Consider the following 19755-nt stretch of genomic DNA (forward strand, 5'->3'; position numbering starts at 1 on the left):
TTTCTTATTTTACGTTCTGGGTGTCTCCATATTTTAAGTTTCATCAATTAGCATGAACTTTTTCTTAACTAAAGTAGTTTTTGGCATCAGCAGGAAAAAAGGAATTATTTCTTTGGTGCAGGAAGGTATTTCTGTTTTACCCTGGCTGGTGAGGTAAATCACAGTTGTTTGGTAATGTTATATGAAAGAGGAAATGAAGTTCATTAATCTTCACTGCAGCAGGGTCTCTGTGCTGCTTTAATGACTCTGGCTATGACCTGGACAGGCCAGCTTTGGAGGCAAGAAGTGGAGCATATATTGTGATCTAAGATTCTTCCCTAATGGCTCTTAACCAATCAACTCTTACCATCACAAGAAAGGGAAGAGCTGTCACTTCTGCTCCATTCATACATATTTTTGTTGGGGATCAGAAAATATACCCTGAGACATGGTGACTCGTTATGCTGAGTCCTTCGAACTAAAAGAGATTGAAAAACCCAGGAACAGGCTGAGTACCAAAGTCTCTCTGACTCTCCCTCTTCTTCCCTTACATTTTCTTTTTGGAAGAGTGGGGTGAGCCTTTCTCTGAAGTTCCTTACATGATGCAGGGAAGTGCTTCCAGGAGTGTACCTGTCTTGAGTCCCCACCATATATGGATTTTTCTGTATCTCACTACGTAGAGAAAAATTCTCAAGAAAGGCTAAAGATCATACCATTTCTTCTTCTGAGGAATGCTACTAAGAGACCATATGTTCTTACGAAGATAATTTGTTTGCTATTTATTATCTCCTCTTGTGTTTTCTTAACCTGTGGTAACCTCTGCCCAGAAACCTCAACCTTCTGAACCTCAGAACACTATATAAACTTCAGCCACTGGGGCTTTCTTTGAGACTCCTGATTTGTTTGGCTCCTGGTACAAAGACACATGATAAATTCGTATATCTCTTTTTCTGTCATTCTAGCATCAGTCTATTTCAGAGTCTCAAACATTGAACCTTCAGAATGTAGCAGAACAAATCTCTTTTTTCTGATACATTCTATAAATATCACTGAGTACCCACCATGTGCCAGGAACACACCATGTACCAGGTACTGTGGACTGGGGACAATGACATGATGAAGACAGACTGGTTTGCTTCAGCAACAGCAAGCTTTGGTTACTGGTCCACTCAAGACAACTCCACCCCTCTGCAGCCATTTGCAATCAGGTCCTCAAGGACCAACCTCCACCATGCCAGGAAGTCTGACTTTTTCTTTCAGACAAACACCTCCCTTGGGAAGGTGGTCCATGCTGTGTTTATCCTTGGGCTACAGCATAATCCTAACAAAGCCTCTTTAGGATGGCATTTTTGCTTATTCATGATTTCTGTCTTTCTATCCAGAGTAGAAGAGGCTGAGCTGGTAAAGACTGCTGGCATCAAGACAGGTCAGGATCCAGAGCTGGTTACATGCAAGCTAGCTGGCAGCACAGAATGATGCAAGATGGTGGAGAATTGTCAAGAACAGCCATTAGAAGTGTTTCTGAGGTTGCTAATAACTGCTGGTTCTGGCTGCCAGTATAGTGGTGGAGGATGGCATGGAAAACTTGGGGTTGTTTACACTAAAAGAGATGTACTAATGTCTGGTTGTTATTTCTACACAAACTGAGCAAAAGAACCCTCAGCGTATTGGTAATGCTGCTGCTTCTAGTTTAAGAAGACAGAGTTAAGTAATGTGACCAGAGAAGAAACATCAAAGGCTAGACACAGAGGACCAGGATCTTAGAGCAAGGACGTAACCAACCTAGGTCCTAAGGGAGGCTTCTCTGAAAAGCAAAGGATGAGCAGAAGGTGGCCAGCCCGGGGTTGGGGAGGAGAGTGAGCATACAGTGGGAAGCAGGTCAAACTGGCATTTAGGAGATTCCCTTTTCTCTTTGTGGCTATCCTCTGCAGTATGACTTGCCCTCCGTACAAATGAAGCACACTACAACCTCTGTAGGATTTTCTGTAGCTTATTCTCCAGCTTTGTTTAGGGTGACCTTAGGAAGATGGAAGGACATGGCGGGTCAGGGGGCAATTTAAAGCCTAACTACAGGCTTAGAGTGTTCTTACACACAGCTGTGAGCCTATCATGAAATTACTGCTTTTCCTGTTGGGACTGGGGATGTGGCTCAGTGGTAGAGCATTTGCCTTGCAAGGTCCTGGATTTATCCTCATCTGAAAAAAAATTACTATGTGCATTGCTTTTCACCACGATGTTAGGGAGCACGGGAGAGCTGGGATAGAGTGGGACGGAGTATGGTTTCCCTCTGTCTGTATACTCACCCCAGCTTGGATGTTCTCTCGGAGGGATGGAGGAAGTAAAGTGGAGGTTTGTTTACAAGCCAAAGGCTATTTTGGATTTAGGAGAAACACCCCACTCCTGTTGCACAATTCAGCTTCAACTCCTGTTCCAGGCGACTTTGCCTACAGCCCTTCCTGTTTCGTGCTTCTGTGGAGGCCTGCAGGGATAAAGAATGGACAGGACTGCGAGGTCTCCTCGCCAAGGATGAAAATCATGTGGTCACTCAGTTGCAGAGCTAGGATTTGAATCCACGTCTCTAATACAACCTACATGCCAGACTATTTTTTTTTTTTCATGCTAGACTCTTATCTGAGGGCCTTCACAATACTGCACAGCCCCACTTTTTAAAATATAGGGTCTTCACATCGAGCTACACACCCACCTCTTTTAAAAATATTGTTTTTATTTTGAAATAGGTTCTTTTGAAGTCCCTAAGTTGAACTCGAAATCCTCTTCCCTCAGCCTCTCAGGGTGGGGAATGACAGGTGTACGCCACCATCCCTGGCTTGCCCACACTTTTTATACACATGATATCATCTGGTACTCTTAGCCAGTCTGTGAGTTAGGCAGGATTAAGATCCTTATTTTGCAGATAAGAAAACCAGAGCTCAGTGGAGGTCACTGAGCCCAGCGCCCCAGAGCCACAAAGTAAGACATTCTGACTCAAAATTCAAAGTGTTTCCTATTGTGCCCTGTGGTTACACAGCTCGCAGTCTCGAAGGTTGCTGATTAGCCACCTGAGAACAGTTTGGAATGTAGATAATGATTAGAGGAGAGGGCTTGCACGAAGTAAATTAACCGTGCCTGAGCATTCCTGCCAGTGTTCCAGCATCAAAGTTGAAAATCAAAATCAAAATGAGCAAGTAGCTGGCCTTGCCCCACTAATCCATCCATGCAAATTGCCATCTGATCCTTAAGTCAGCAGTTCATGTGGACAAACCTGTTCTCTATCTTCCAATCTACACTTCAGAGGCACATTTCTGTTTTCTGCCGGGACTCTGACACTTGCTTTTGGTTCTCATTAAATATATGTAACAGTCATCTGTAGGCTGTTCTGACTCAGGCCATCGCTCTTCATTTTCCCTTGGGGATTAGATATGTCTTTGCTACTGGTCCCAGGAGGCCCTGGCAGTGATTTGATGATCCTGACCTGGTTCGATGATACTGACCAGATGGGGCTGGTCTAGATGGGCAGTAGGAGGTAGCAGTGGTTCAGGGTCTTGGGAGGGAAAATTGTGGTTCTGTAATTATGTCAAGGTGGCCCAAATGACTTGATTAGAGGGGCGAGAGGAGGCGGGGGACTGTGGAACCTGAGGTGTAGGACCGCAGCGAGACTGGCCAGGGGTAGAGAAGGGTGGTGGGATGCTGGACTGTGGGAAGGGGAGGCAATGTTGTCTCTGTTAGTTCATTTTCTGTTGCCCTAAGATTATCTGAGACTGGGTGATTTATAAAGAACCTAGGCTTTGGCTCACGGTTCTGAAGGCTGGGAAGTCCCAAAACATGGTATCAACATCTGCTTATTGTCTGACGAAGGCCTCACATTGTTTCAACTCATGTCAGAGGACAGCTGAAGGGCAAGCAGGTGTTTCAGAACAGACAAAAAACAGAGGTGGCTTGCTCTTGGGACAACAAAGTCACTCAGGTGAGAAAGGCATTAGTTCTCAGTGACCCACTAACCTCTTAAATGCTCCAACTGGCTGCACTGCCACAGTGGTAATCAAATTCAAAGCATAGTGCTACCTTTCAGCAGATAGGCAATGGGATGCTGGGGTTCTGTCAAGCTGACCAGAAGTCCAGTGGACAATAGGGTCAAGCTACTGTGGTTTGTTGAGGAGAAGGTGGAGGAGCCCGGCGGACTTGGACTCTCTGATCTACAGATGTAGTTTCTCCTTCAGCCCCATTCTGTCTTCACTCATACAAATAACCAGAATCTGTGAGAAGAGCACAGAGATATAAAACGGAATAGGGGAGACTGCAGTATCCTATATCACCAGCCTGCTCCCTCAACCTCCGAAGAAAAGGATGTTCTTCGAGTGTGCCTGAGCAGTTCCAACCATAGAAGTTTTATCTCCTTGCGGTTCAGAGAGTTCAGGGAGTCTGGCTCTTGGAGCTGATGTTAAAGGGAGTCCTCCCTCCTCTTTGGGTGCCTGCCCCCTCCTGCTACCAGTCACAACATATATTGTTACATCTTTGGCGTGGGCAGGCAGCCTGGGCTGCAAGCTGAAGGGAGGAACTGGTAAATATGCCCATTGACTGCTGAGGTGGGGAGGCTGAGTGCTTGGTAACCTTGGAGGGATCACGAGCAAGCCAGTGCACTGGGGCCCCGGGCCGTGCTTAGCTATTCATGCGTGCAACGACCTATTTTATAACTGTAATTGTACAGGTGTGTCAAGTTCCTTGTCAGCCATGCCTTCGTGTTTTACTGCCTCTGTGCAGCACATATGCTCGGAGACAGGGGTAGGTTAGCTTGAACAAGGGTAGTTTTTTGGCTGCGGCCACATCGAATACGTTTCTGTGTCCAAAGGAGTTGAAACTGAGTTTCACAAGGGGGAAGGGCGTTGTGCCTGAAGCAGGTTTCTGGCTTTCAGCTCTGCAGCCCCAGCCCAGGTGTGTGTGAAGCCAGGACTGGGAGCTTTGGTGGTCAGGCTGGATAGGGGGCTGGGCAGCCAGGAAAGGCGACCGACCCAAGTTTAGAACGACGTGGGCACGACCCCGTGGAGGATGCAACTAACTCCAGGGAGCAAAACAGTGAGCCCCGCGTAATTCTTAATCGTGCAAGAAGAACGCGGTGGGCGCGCCCGGGAGCCGGACGCACGCTCGCCAGCGCTCCAGGCCTCGACTTCCCCATATCTGCGTGGGAGGGGCCGGAGTCCTCACCGAGGCTGCAGAGCGAGAAAGTGCGCGAAGGAGACGCGCTGCGAGCGCACACGTGACAGCGCTGCGCCGGGCCGAGAGGGACCTGGCGGCGGCGGCGGGGACGGCCCGCAGCGGCGCGGCGACCCGGAGCCCCGGGAGCGGGAGCGCGAGCGGCGCGCGCGGCCCCGGCCGGCGCTCTCCCGGCCTCGCGCTGCACATTCTCTCCTGGCGGCGGCGCCACCTGCAGTAGCGTTCGCCCGAACATGGCGACACGGAGCAGCAGGAGGGAGTCGCGACTCCCTTTCCTCTTCACCCTGCTGGCGCTGCTGCCGCCCCGGGCTCTCTGCGCGGACTGGACTCCGAGGCTGCACGGCGGCCGCGCGCCTCTGCCCCAGGACCGGGGCGTCCTCGTGGTGCAGGGCGACCCGCGCGAGCTGCGGCTGTGGGCGCGCGGCGATGCCAGGGGGGCGAGCCCGGCGGAGCAGAAGCCGCTCCGGACGCGACGGAGCGCTGCCCTGCAGCCCCAGCCCATCAAGGTGTACGGACAGGTGAGCAGGCTGCTGCTGCGCGCCTCCTTCCAGCCCTTTCCTCCCCTCGCACTTCCTCACCCCCGCATCCATCCTTTGCAGGCGTCTCCCAGGTGCGGGCACCTCCGGGGACTTCCCGGCTTGCATTTGTTTTTCTTCCCCCCTCACATGAGTACAACCGTCAGCACTCCATCGAGGTGTTCTTTCCTTCTTCCCGTCCGTCTTAGCGAACCTAGTCCAGGTAACTCGCCAGGTGCGGTGCATATTTCCCCAGGGTGTGTGCAGACCCGCGTAGTTTCGGCAGGTATAAGAGGGTCCAGCCTGGTTTTTATCGCTGGATAAAACAAGGGCTTTCTTCAGGGAATCATCAGTTGGCGGTGGAGGCTGGAGGCGAGCGCCCTGCGGTTGCAGTGCGCTTACACAGAACAGCAGGCGGAAGGGGTTCCACACGCCGTGCTGAACCCCAATAAAGGGGGGCAAACTCGGAAGACTGGCAACAGCCTAAGTGTAGTCAAAAGAAGAGTCTGTCTCGCTGTCTGCCTCTGTCTCGCTCTCTGTAAAGTGGAAGGGCTGAATTTTTTGTTTTTTATTTTTGTGGGGATGTGAGATTCGGTCCACCCCGCACCCTCCTAATGACTTTATTTGGGGCCAGAATATGCCTCGTGGTATTTGGGTATTTAAAAAGACTGCAAGAAATTTGGTAAGGATTATTATTCACTGCGTGATTTATTTCTATCCAGGCAATGGGTTTATTGGATCATAAGTAACATGAATTTTACTTTATGGCTAGACTGACTGCAAGGAATTGCAAACTGAGTTGGTAGGTTAATATCAGCATCCGCAAAATTTATTTGCCCGTGTTACTGCCTCCTGAGTCTCCCAGTCCTGCGGTTAAGATTGACATCAGCAAAACTGGAAGGTCGCAGGGGGAGAAAAGGTGGGGCCAAGGGAGGTGGTGAACATGCACCAATCCCAGAGTCAAAATGTTCCCTTTTAAAGCAGAGATTAAACGGTTAGCCTGAGTTGTGCTTTACTTCATCGATCTTGCTGTAGCCAATTCTTCCCTTCAGGAAATAGGTACGGTGCAGTGTTCAATCCTCGGAGCCGGGAAAAACCTTAGGTACCATGTCACCCTGTTGTGTCATTTCCTTGCTGAAGAAACTAAAACTGAAGCAGGTGTAGTGACTAACCCAAGGTCATAACTAGGACTGCAGCTTTGATCGCCGTTGTCTCATTGACCTCTGGACGGTGGAAGTCACACTGTGTTTATACAGTGCTTCTTAAATACCTCCTTTCTAGAATAAAAAATATATATGGCTCTAAAGGGGGGAATGGGTGAGGATGAATGGGTGGGAATGTCACCCCTGTGCCAGGGCTGTAACTGCTGGGGGCCTCAGGCTGCTGGAGTCCACCTGCTCTTGCCCCCTGCCACTTGAAACTTCTTTTTTGTATTGCCGAAAGGAAGTCAGGAAGGTCCTTGCTTACCGCAGGGACAGCAGCTTGGAGCTGATTGGGGTGGGGGATAAATGCTCCCTTGTTCACTGAGCCTCTCCAGCCAGCCCTGCTTTGCCTTGCTCTTTGCCAGGAGTGGAGGGTGGGGGACAGTCCTTCCCAGAGCTTAGGTTCCCTGAAGCCGTAGTTTTCATTGGGAGAGGAGCTTTTTGGTCTCAGAAATATGTGCACAGGTGCCATTTCTTCCTTGGGTTTGGTCAGTGCAAATCTCTTGGGGATTTGGGGCAAGTTAGAGATGAACTCTGTTCTCATTGGGAACAATTCCAGATCCTTCAGCTTTTATGATTCTGGGCCAGGCAGACTGAGTTTGGTTCAGCTGAAGGGTGCAGAACTAGCCACAGAACTCATAATGAGACATTCCTGGTGGATGGGCAAGACTGTGGCTACTTTCTGAAATCCTTGTTCTTTGTTGCCCTGAGGTTAATGAAAAGTGGTATTAACCTAAATCTTTAAGGATCTGAGTCAGATGGAAGAACTTTCTGATATAAGATTTCTCCTGCAAGTTCCATCTGGTACAGACTCTTCAGTCACAGGAATCAGTGCCTGCAGGGGTCTGGGTCTGCTTGGAACTCTGGTGTAGCTCACATGTCTTTGGAGTGACCTTTCTAGCAAGGATGACCGATTGCTTGTTTCTCCTGGGATGGACCCAGTTATGTGAGTGCTCCCTTCACTCTCAAAAGTGTCTGGTTATAGTCATTGTACCTCTCACTGTATGTCAAGTTCCACTTCATAATCCCCTCTCAAATTCCTCCTGCAATACTGGGGCTTGAACTCGGTGAGCCATGAGCCACACCAATAGCCCCCAAGCTCCTTTTAAAATCTTTTCTTTTTTTTGAGACAAGGTCTTACTAAGTCCCCTAGACTGGCCTGGAACATGTCATCCTTCTGCCTTGGCCTTCTGAGTGGCTGAGATTACAGGTAGGAGCCATCAGATCCAGGTTTCCTTCAGCTTTTAACGGTGGTGTTTTCTGAATGGAGCTCTGAGAATAGAGAGCAGGTGGGGAATAAGATTTTTATCCCTGTTTCAGGCAGCTCAGAAGTTAAGGAGGAGATGAAGCAGATGCAGATGCAGGCGTGTAAATGTACCTTGTGGGAACAGTGAACTTGGATGCAGCACACAGCAGTACATTAGTGGGCTGTGTGACAGGAGGGACTCCAGGGATGGAGTGATAAAGGGCACAGGCGTTCTGCAGCTTCGTGACTTCTGCTCTAGCTAGAAGTGAGAGGTGAGTGGGAGGCCACCAGCTTCAGTGATAGGAAAAAGAATGGAAAGGATGGCTTTCGCAAGGTTTATTTGCATCTGCGATAGAGCCTGCATTGGCATCGCTAGCCACTCTTTTTCCTGTGCCCTGCTAACTTGTGGGTCAACTAGAAAAATCTCTAGCAGTGGAAGACTGGCTTCTGACACGATTTCTGAGAGGTAATGTTCGTAATAATGGACATCTATAGCAGGTAGGCCTTTCCTTTAAAAGGCCAAGTTCAAGAAGAGGAGCTCCATAGATGCTACTACTGTGATTTCTTCCTGATTTCATGTCGGCTCCCTGCCACTGTGTCTTCATACTTGCTTTGTCCTTACCACCCCCCACTCTTTCCTTGGCCTGAGAACCCCGGATCCGTTCTTCAGCGTCACCCTTGGTATTGCCAGGGTCCAGTGGAAAGAGTTCTTTGAGCTTGATTCCAGTTCTGACCGCCCCGCGTTATACTTGCTTCACTGCCCTGTGCACTCCTGGAGGGCGTAAATCTAGCCCTTTTCGGTGTTTCCTGGCACCGAGAGGCCCTTAATGAGTATTTGTGAACCAACTGCACACACGGAAGAAAAAAAGCCTGAGGGGTAGGCAGCACATTCAAGTTATATAAAAGGTATTTTTATAAAGAGGACCGTGGTGAGCACACAAATGGATGTTGAAAGGAGTTGGCTGGCTCAGTGGTGAGGGTGCAGATGACCTGGCCCCTGGGTGGTGCAGCCAGATTTTCTGGTGCTATCTGGGAGTTATTTGAATGAAGAATGAGGATTTATTTTACAGAATCATCCCTCTCAGGACTATCATATTGGTATGTCCTAATGGTATTGTTTTTGGGGAAAAATCGTTTGGAATGAAGTGCAAAGCCTAACAGGATTTACAGGTTTATTTTGTTTCCAACAAGCTCTCTTTTCATAATTCTTGCATTTTAGAGGCCAGGGAGTATTCAGTATCCTGATTTGAGACTGAAAATCAAGTGTCTGTTACAGTACAAGGCCCAGAGACAAAGGCTGTCCTTTGGGGGCAGAGCACTGTTTGGCTTTAGAACTCTTCTGTGTGGATTCTTGCATGATACACTGACTTGGGAAAAAATTGGTTAGTTGATTCCGAAGTTAGAATGTTTGATATGTGTGATTCCAAGTGAAGATGAGGAGGCAAAGCATTTGCTGTTTTAACTTGGCTTCTGTGTAGGTAAAGACTTGCTTGGCATCTTAGGTTGGCTCAGGAAGGGTGGGAAAAACTTGCTGGTTGCACTCAGCTTCTCTTCCTGAGTTTTGTTCCTGTCTGGCTGCTGTTTGGTGCCTCAGTAGTTCGCATGTCTTGAGCCTGGAGACTGGGGACTTTGAATGGTGGAAGGAATGAAGAAAAGGAATCCTTAGAGGAGCGAGATTGAGAATCAAAGGAAAAATAGAACTTCTACAAGAAGGAAAGGGACTAAGGGGTGGAGGGCAGGGGAAGGAGGGAAGAGGAGAGTAGGGAAAGGCATAAAAATAAAAAAGAATTAAGATGTGTTATGTACATGGGCCAACTCCCCACAATGAGTGTAAGCATTATGTCCTGCAAGCATGCAATAATATAAATAAATAGAAAATTAAAGGATGAACCATCCAATATTTTTACTTGACCTTCAGGAGGTAATGTACAAAATTTGTGAGGAGTCTGTAGTGACAAATACATTTCCCTTCCTTTCATGTCCTTATTCATCACCATTGTTAGCAGATTTCTGTATACCTTTCCAGAAATACTGTATGTGTATATAACATGTATGTACATAAAAATTCAAGCTTGATAGACAAACGTCTGTGTTACCTGAGCCTCTGGTGTTATGCGTAATGAGATTAACGTTAGCTCTAAAATACATTTGTGGCATGGCAGGGAATAGTCAGGATGTTACCTGAAGTGTCACAGTATAAAATGGATGGCTACCTTTCTCCAGGCAAGGTGAAAGAAATCTCTCGAATCTCTCCCGGTGAGTGAGCAGGGCAGCATTATGAAGTCCACTCATCCATACAGATGTAAAGCCCGGGTCTGTGAGAACATCAGAAGAGAGAGAGATCCTAGATATGAGCTTTAACTCGTGTTCTTTTTGAGAGTGTTTTCATTATATTCTGTAAAATGAAGTTAATGGTATGCTTAATAAATTGCTTTTGAGAATTGGGATCCACAAGGTAGAGCCTAACAACAATGAAAATCTTCTTGTTCTGCCTTTTTTTTTTGGTACCAGGGATCGAACTCATGACCTTGTGCTTGCCAAGCAGGTGCATATGACGCTGAGCTAAACCCCCGACTCAACAATGAAAATCTTAAGGCAAAGGGTGCGTGTAGTAGGCACAGTTCATTGTCAGATTTTAGTGTGTTCCTCCGTAGAGATCACAGCCATCTTTGTAGTGCCATTGTTTCATCCCAGGGCAGAGGTAGATGGAGCCAACTGTGTCCTGTCCACTGTATTGGAGGGACACAGAAGCATTCTGGTCTGGAGCACACGCATTCCCTTAAATAGTTTGCTTTTGCTATGTATTTAGTCTTTGTTTCCTAAAGCATCAGTTTACCTTCTGAATTAAATTTTGCTTAGGTGAATATTAAAATGCACTCTTTGAGCTGCCGACAGGGGAAATGGCTGGTCTAAATGTGTTCAGGGAAAGCCAGTTTGGAGTTTAGAATATTCAACAATAATTCATATGTAGATCGTTGAGAGTTGACTGCATAGAACTGTATTGAAACTGGGACATTACATTGACTCTCCTCCATTTATTTAGATTCAGATAAATGTGATGGCAACTATGGTGCACTACCTTTTGGGGTGAAACCTTTGGGATTAGTGTTTCTCCAAATGCGGTCTGGGTGACAGGGGAGGTGTTCTTTGTTTATAAGAATGGGATCTTTCTTATAAACACAGCCTATGCATTCTCTAGCTGTGCCAGAATCTGTGGGCAGATGGCATATTCAGTCCAGCCACGTACATGCAAAAATCAATTTCCCTCAGTTTAAAATGAGCCACAGTTAATTTCGACCTAATTTATTGGTTTATCGACCTGTGAACCTTGGGTCTTCGAAGAAGTGGCCCTGGTGGCCTTCTAGCATCAAAGTGGCTGATGATGCTAAAACTCAGGGAAGGAAGGGTGGGCTGCTGGTCATGATCAAGATTTGGGTTTCATGTTAGGTTGTTGTGAAATGCTGTGTTTGTAAACTGAAACATGAGGAATGCTTTGTGCATGGTCGGATGGGTTCTATGAAGATAGGACTTTATAACCATCAAAACCACAGTAAATAATTACAAATTTCTATTATCTACTAATTTGTAATTATTTATGCTTATAAATGTATCTGTCAAATACTGCATTATTCCATACAGATCTTGCATAAATACACACCCATTATATATTCTTTTTTATATAAGGCGGGCAGTGCTGGGGATTGAACCCAGTACCTTGTACATACTAAGCCTATGTTTTACCACTGAGCTACACAGCCAGCCCTGGGTAACTGTTAATTATAATGGTACATCCATGCCCATGGCACTACTACTCAAAGCCTGGTGATCCTGTGCCCCTTACCTCATGGCAGCACTGTTGGACAGGTGTTTCTGCAGGTATGTTCAGTATCTGTGTGTCCAGAGTGTCTAGCAGGCACATGTGGCCAGTGAGCGCTTGAAATGAGGCTGATTCTTTTACTTCAAGTAAGTTAACATTTAAACAGCTGCATGTGGCTTCTGGCTCTTGCATAACCTGCAGGGCTCTGGTGGGCTGCAAGAGGCCTCCTTTCCCAGCCTGAGGCAACCCGTTTCACCCAGGAAAGAAGTTAGAGCAAAGGCCAGCATTGTGCGCCTCACAAATAGGGGGTGAAAGCAAGAATTGAGGGCTTCATAAATCTGGGTTTGGGGGGCTGTTGACTGTCAAATTGAGGTTCAGAAGACAGCGGCTCTTCTTCCTAGGTAAGGAGGGGTCCATCTGAACACCATGGAGTGCTGGCAGGCACAGAGGTCATCTTTGGGGGATGCCTCTGCAGAGTTGCCTCCTTCTTTTGGTCACGTAGGCCTTGAAGGCTGACCGTTCACAAGAGCAGCCACCCCTCCGTGCCTTCCCTTGTGACCTGGCCTGTCACAGACAGTCCCCTGGATCCCGGGTTGTCATCCAGGCTGAGGTGCTGTGCAGAGCCCATGTGTGCGATCCGTGTAGAAAGATGTAAACAGTGCTTTAACAGCGAAGCCATCTCCCCGCCCCTGCCCTTCACTTCCTGTGTGCTTGTTGACTTACCTCAGTGCAGCCGGGTCTGTCTTTCATCCCTTCAAGCCTTCAGACTGGCACAAAGACAAACAATAGAGGCGTGTGGTCTTCATCACTGCGTGCAAGCCCCGCCCCCTCCCGGCTGGCCCTTTAGCTTAGCATGCCTTTGCTGTGCTGCCGCTGCAGGCTCTTGGCTTGGAAAATCGGAACCCTTCATGATGATTTATCTCCAGTCCCTTGAATTAGATTAAAAACACAGCTACGAATTCTCAGAAAGGCAGGCTGATGTGATTATATCCGAAATCTGAGTGGCAGACAAGGGCAATAAGAAGATGCACGTTTATCAAATGCGTTTTGTGCCATGAAGAGGCCAACGTAGTCTTTATTACCCCTCCCTTTCATTTAAAAAAATTGCTGAAGGTAGCCGGTGGGCTTCAGTTATTAGAAAGGACAGCAGCCTGCTGAGTAGAAACCTTCTCCTCAATAACTGGATCGGAGGCAGTTCTGGTAGAAAGTGGTCATGGTGGCTGTCATGTGGAATAAATGTGGGTATGAGCCCGTGAGTGGGTCCTTAGTTGGAATTTTAGCATGTTAGAGGTGCTGAGGTGACCATGTTCCATCCTACTTTGGTGGACTGACAGCTGAGAAATAGTGCCTCAGTGACGTTTTTAACTCTTAGGAGCCTTTGAGCCAGGGGGAGGGGGCAGTGTGTGGGGAAGCTGGGCTGACCCCATTGTGCCTGGAGGACTTAGGTTAAAAGCCACTGGGCGGAAGGTCTAGTTCAGGGACTGTCACTAGAGATACTCAAGTGGATATCTACGATATCCAGGTGAAGGGCTTAGATAGCTAGGCACCTCATTCTCCATTAGCCCAGAGGGACGTTGAGACAGAGCCTTGTTGGCTGTCCTGGGGCCTGGGAGAAAGGCAGGGCTGACCTCTGGGCTTCCTGAGGGTCTCAGCCAAGGAATCCAATCTATGGAGTGAGGGTAGAGCAGAGCAGAGCTGGGGGAGTGCCCCATAAAGTGGGGAGTGTAGGGGGGCACTTGAGCTTTTTAAACCTGTGCTCAATTAATTGAGTAACATGAGACCCATTACCTATTACTTACCTCATCTGTGTATATTTAGTTCCCTGAAATTCTCTTACTGGATAGTTAAAGAAAAATCTTGCAGTTAAGTATATGGGGTTTGCTGACTTTGGCAGTGTGTGCCTTGAGGGTTAGTGACAGGAGGGTGACCGCGGAGAGCGGGCCTTGAGTGGCTGGAAGAGGGGCACTGGGGAGTGGATGTGGGCAGTTGGGGACACGCAAAAGAGCTTCCAAAGCAAAGCTCAAGAATGAGGCAAGCAGAAGGGTGCTCTGGACAGCCGCCTGGCCCTCCTGGTAGCACTGAGGCCATCTGTCACTGAGACACTGGCCACATTTTGGGGGTTGGCATGCTCTCCCTTGTTGAGTAGTCTGTGTGTAGCTTCTTCCCTACTGTGGGACAGGAGCCACTCACGAGGCCTTTGGTTCAAAGATGTGGTGTTGAGATCCTTTCCCTTTGAGGGATGCGCTAGAAGACCGTGTCAACTGAGTGCTGGAGTCCCAGGGCTTGGAGGTCGTCTTTTGCCTGCCTGAGCGTCACAGTGGAGTGTGAGGAAAACTGCCTGAAAATGCCACTTGGCTACCAAGTTTTGAGATTGGCTCAAGTGTGTGGTGTTTGTCATTGTATTTATGTTGCTGCTTGCTTCTGGGTGTCTGTGTCCTGACTCTGGTGAGGCACACATTAATTTTTCATGTGTGCTGTTTTGTGAAGAATGGCCTGTTTTGGTAGAGAGCCATTTGGACATGAAAAGAAATGATGTTTATGGATGTTGATATTATGAAGTACATTCATGGTTTACATCTCATTTGCATCTAGCAACAGTCCTGCAAACTTGGCAAGTAGGAATTATTATGCATCCACGCTGCACAGAGCATAGCTTGTGGCTTAGAAAGTGAAGCAACTGACCCCAATCAGATAGCTACCAATTGTGGAAACTGACACTCAAACCAGGGCTCTGACGTGCTTCAGATTTACTATGACACGCTGTCTCTCTTTCACAATCTAGTGATGTAATGGAATCTTTCCTCTAAGGCAGAGATACAAAGCTTTCTTTTGTTTTCTTTTTTTGCCTTTTGCAGTGCTGGGGATTGAACACAGGGCCTCACACCTGCTAAGCAGATGCTCTACCACCGAGCTACATCTCCAACACCTTGTATTTTTTTATTTTGAGACAGGGTCTTACTAAGTTGCTTAAACTGGTCTTGAACTTGTGATCCTCCTGCCTCAGCCTCCTGCACAGGCAGGATCACAGATGTGTACCTCCATGCCCAGCTGACCCATAGGTTTTTTTTTTTTTTTTTTGCTGTGAAATGTGCACACACACACACACACACACACTGCCCCTGCCCAAACAACCCAAAACCTTACGCCTCCTGGGCTCTCCTGGGTGCACTGGTCTTTTAAATTTTTCAAATGAACCAAGTCGCAGGGCCCTTCTAGGTGCAGGGCTGTCTTCTCTCCAGATCCCTCCATCCCCTCCTCCTCATCCTATGCTATCAGGGAGCAAACAAATCGGGTCTTGCCTGCAATATCCTTGTTCCCCCACCTAAAGCTCCATGTTGAGCACCTGGAATTCCATCATTGTTTGTTGAATTTGTTGTTTGATGCATCTTCCCTCTACTGATGGAAGAGCCCCAAGGCAGGGCCTAGAAGTCTGCTGTTTGCCCAACACCTCATGTAGCATTGGGTTTGTAATAAGTGCTCAGTAAATACTTAATGAATGAATAAAGTAAAGCTATTTATGGTGAAGCTGTGGAGCCAACCGGGGAGTCAGGGAGGTAGATGGTCTGAGATTGTCTTAAGAGCTCATACAAATGGCTTGGGTTCTAAGGCGAATCACTGGGAGGCAGGCAGGCGGTTTGTGCCAGGAGGCCGGTTGACTCGGTTGTGGGGTACTTTAGCCTGGTACTGGCCCTGCTGGAGCGCTTGTCTCCTCTGTCTCTGAGGCGAACCTCTCTAGGAAAGGTAACAATTGGGTCTGGTTGTCCTCTGAGCATCCTTGTGGCTCTGGTTCTTACCCACTCGTAAAGAATGGGGCAGTTGTGTTCGTGGCTCCATGTTTCCGGAGGCTCCATTACAGGGAAACTTTCTGCAGCAGTGCATGCTGAATGACTAAGGCTATCTGCAGGGTGTGGCTGGCACATCAGTCCACCCTCTTGTCAGCAAGGAATGATACTCTCTGAACTGTATCTGTAAGTCAGTCAGAATATGCTTCTGATCACTTTGGCAAAAAGGAGGGAAAAGGCGTAATTAAATTAAAAAAAAAACTATTGAAATGCCAAACTTTAGTCCAAGGGCATTTGTCTTTTGTTTTCTCATCTGTAAAATGGGTTGTGTAACTTTGTCCGGACAGTGGGTACTGAGTTAACTGGATGATGGGAATATCTTGGGCTGACACAAAGTGAAGTGTGTGTGCTGAAGGTCTCCAGCCTCGTTGTCTTTGGGGAGCCCTCATAAACTAGATTTCAGCTCTCCTGAGGTGGGGGGAGTCCAGGAGTGTAATGAGCTTTCTAAATATAGCGAGAACACCGTCTTGAAAGGGGATACTGGGTGGTGATTTGCATGCCTAGCATTTAGGTCGGAGTGGTTTGAGAAAACCTTGTTGTTCTTGGACCTGAAGAGTCTGTCTGTGGTTTCTGCAAGGCTCATGGTCTCATATTGTTTGGGCCACTTGGTGGCTGTGTCTGTCTTCAGAGTTGAAGGACAGGATATTTGTTTTACAGTTCATTGTAGAATTTTAAAAATGCTGCTTTGTATTTCTCTGCTAGAGCAGCTGAGAGATGAGCCAGACTGCCTTGTTTGTAACGCCTCATACTGTGTTCTGGAAAGAAGCTATGTGGGAGGCGTGAGGACACCAAGCTGTGGGTGTCTAAGACATCCTGAGCTTTGAGCTGACCAATGAGAAGGAGATATCCTGCAGAAAATGAATGGAGAGAACATTTCTGACCCATTCAATGCAGACTCCTTTCTTCCTCAGTAAGCTTCAAGGGTCTTAGTCTAGAGTGGTTTTCTTGGAAAATTCTCACGGTTGCTTTAGACTTACCACACTATTTCCCCCCAGCAGTGTTCCCTATATATTTGCAGTTTAGCAATCATTAAAGAACCTATAGGGTGTGCCTGGCACCTCGTGAACCTCAGTGCGTACTTCCCTGATAAGTGAATGCATGAGTAATCAGTACCTTTATGCAACAAGCAATTTATTTCCTTTCTTTTATTTATAACAGCTCTGAGCTGGAGGATGAGGTGGCAGCAGATTCTTCCTCCTACTCTGAATAATAGGAGGCAGATCATTTGCCTCTTTGGCTCTCCAGGGCATGCTGGGGAGCTGAGAGATAAATAGGCATGGGAGGTGATGTTTGATAAAGACCGAGGTATGTCAAGGTGTGGGTGGTGCTGATTGTCATGAGCTGGCATTGGATACCAGCTCCGAGCCTGTGGTCATCACTCCAACTGGGGACAGCCGGGCTTGTGCGGATGCTGTGGCTCTGCAGATGCTGCTGACAGTGTTTTGAAGGATTGCGTTGGCCAGAGACCCAATCCCCAGTCTGCCTCCTCTATGACTCATTCTGGCTGCATAGATTGGTAGCAGGAAGACTTGAGATGAGATGAGATGCAAGAAGCGCCTCTGAAGAGTGGGAGTTCCTACTGGGTCTGTACTTGAAAGGTGTTGTGTTTTACACAGGTGGCAGAGAGTTTATTTACATAACATAAACCATTGTAAAGTGAACACTGTAGTGACATTTAGTGCATGTGAATGTTGTGCAAAAACTAGCTCTGTTTAGCTCCAAAATATTTTCATCACCCTCCAAGAAAATCCCTTACAGTTACTCCCTCCTCTTGCCTTCCCCCTGGCAGCCACTAATCTGCTTGCTGTCTCTGTGGATTCACCTCTCTTGGATAATTCATATAAATGGAATCATGCAATATGTGACCTTTTGCATTTGGCTTCTTTCACTTATCATACTGTTTGCAAGATTCATCCACACTGCAGCAAGTAACAATACAACACAAAGTCTTAACAGTCACACCAAACCCCCAAAGACAGATCTTTCCCCATCTTACCCAAAAGAGTGAATCACTCTCGATCCTCTAATTTAGTCATAAGTCCAGCCCGAAAGTAGAGAAATGGATTGGATTTGGGGATACCCAAGTAAGCCGCATTGGAGCTTAAAATATATTTTAAAAATATACCTATTCCTGAACTCCATTCAGAAGGCTGCTGAATCAGTAGGCTGGGTGGGGTTTTAGGTGCTTCTGATCCTAGACCAGTGACCCCAGGCATTATCTTAACTGCCTGCCTGTGAACCTGCAGAGATCTGAAGTACCTCCCAGGCCCTGCCTGTGGCTCCTGATGCAGTTGCTGACCAGCGATGTGTTTGTCTTCTGTGGGGAGATGCTGGACCCTTTCCTGCTGCCTTTACAGTTCCAATTAATTATGTGTCATTTATCAAGTTCCAGCTTGTGAACCAGAGACGGGAGCAGGAAGGTTGTTCATGCCCTGGGGTTGTGATTATAACTGACTGTACCTCAAGGTTATGTTCCTAGAAAAGCCACACTCTCCTTCCTCCCTGGCCAAGATCTTCTGGATCCCTGTGTGGGACTAGAATGGGAGAGGATGATTTGAGAGATCTAGAGGCCTGCAGCTGCTCAGATGCTGGTGATGGGGAGGGTTGGAGGAGGGGGTGCCTGGAAGGGAAAGGACCGGAACAAACAGGAAGTCACCTCTTTAAGTAAAAGATCTTGCTGGGGATCTGGGGGTTGTTCTTCATTACAGGAGCTGCGCCTGGGCTGCTGGTTTCTTGGTGGCTTGAGATTGTGGGGGTGGGGATGGAGAGGAGGAAGGTGAAGCCAGAGAGTGGACTGCATGTCTTGGCTTTAATAAAAATGATGGCCTGCTAGCCTCTTGTCATCCTCTGGGTGCACTGGTTCCTGCAACTGACTCTGGTCATGTGTTCGGGGGATGGGCACCTGGGCTGCCCTGGGGATCAGCCTGACTCATCAGGGAGTTATTCTCATGACCAGGATGTGCCTGACTTCTCGCCAAGGCAAGGAGCAGAGCAGTATGTGTGAGCGCCTGGTGGCCCTCGGACAAGCTGTTTCTTGCCAAGGATATTTTCTTTTCCTCCGCTGGGCTGCCCTTTTTCAATCTGCTCTTAGAAAAAAAAAGCAGACATTTAATAGAAAAGCCTTGTTTTTCTGTAAATAGGTGTTTCACTGAGCTTGCCTTCTGCAGGCTTTATTATTAAAAAAAAAAGCCTTTGAATGTTTGGATGCTTGTCTCTGTGCTCATCTCGTCTCTCTCCCCTTGGGATGATTGAGGGAGGTCTCATAATCTCTTATCTTCTGTGTAGAAAGACTTCAGCAAGTTGTTTTCAGACCTCTCTCCCATTCAGATCCCTGAAAACTTTGTAGCCTGTTCAAAGCATCATCTGATTGTTACCTGCCAGAGGGGGTGCTTTGACCGCGCCTTTGAGGATGCCCAAGTTGGACATTGCTGGACCTTTTCATCTCAGACCTCAGTGAACCTGAGGGGCTCTTGCAGGTTCTTAATCCTTTATTGTACTGACGTTTGCATAGTTCTCTGTTTATTCCCATTTGGTTCCAAGGGTGAGGATGGTTGGTTAGGGGAAAAGACTTTAGCCTGGATTCCTAGGGTTCCTGTGCTGGTGGGCTTCTGATCTACAAATGCTTCCAGATTCTTCCCAGAAACCTGGGCTGGAAATAGAGTGGGAGGAGGGAAGGTTGGAGGGAAGCTTCAGTGGCCCAGGGGATTCCGTTAACTGCTTTCTGCTGATAGCATCCTGGGTTAAATAATTTATGTTTTTTATTTGCGCTTGTCTTTTGATGCTTGCCTGGACTTATCTATCAGGAATGAGAAGTGACTTTTTTTTGGAATGGCATGTTTTCCTAAAAAATATCAAGGGTCTTTTTCTTTAAAAAGGTCTTATTTCAAATGCTTTTGAAAAGAGTTTGGATCCTGGATCAAATTAGATGCAGGTGCTTAAAGCCCAA

At 47.5% G+C, this 19755-nt stretch overlaps 1 protein-coding gene across 1 annotated transcript in view; it reads left to right on the forward strand.

Moving 5' to 3' along the window:
- Positions 1-5253: 5253 nt before the first annotated feature.
- The window catches only part of Sorl1 (sortilin related receptor 1), a 149336-nt gene continuing 134834 nt past the window's right edge, over positions 5254-19755 (forward strand). Inside the window, exon 1 of the mRNA XM_003472756.5 lies at positions 5254-5705. Coding sequence (XP_003472804.1) covers positions 5421-5705 — 285 coding nt within the window. The 5' untranslated portion in view covers positions 5254-5420. The remainder of the gene's footprint in view (positions 5706-19755) is intronic.

Source organism: Cavia porcellus, unplaced genomic scaffold, assembly GCF_034190915.1.
Source record: "Cavia porcellus strain 051 isolate PalLab524CR breed Dunkin Hartley unplaced genomic scaffold, mCavPor4.1 scaffold_9, whole genome shotgun sequence".
Lineage (NCBI taxonomy): Eukaryota > Metazoa > Chordata > Mammalia > Rodentia > Caviidae > Cavia > Cavia porcellus.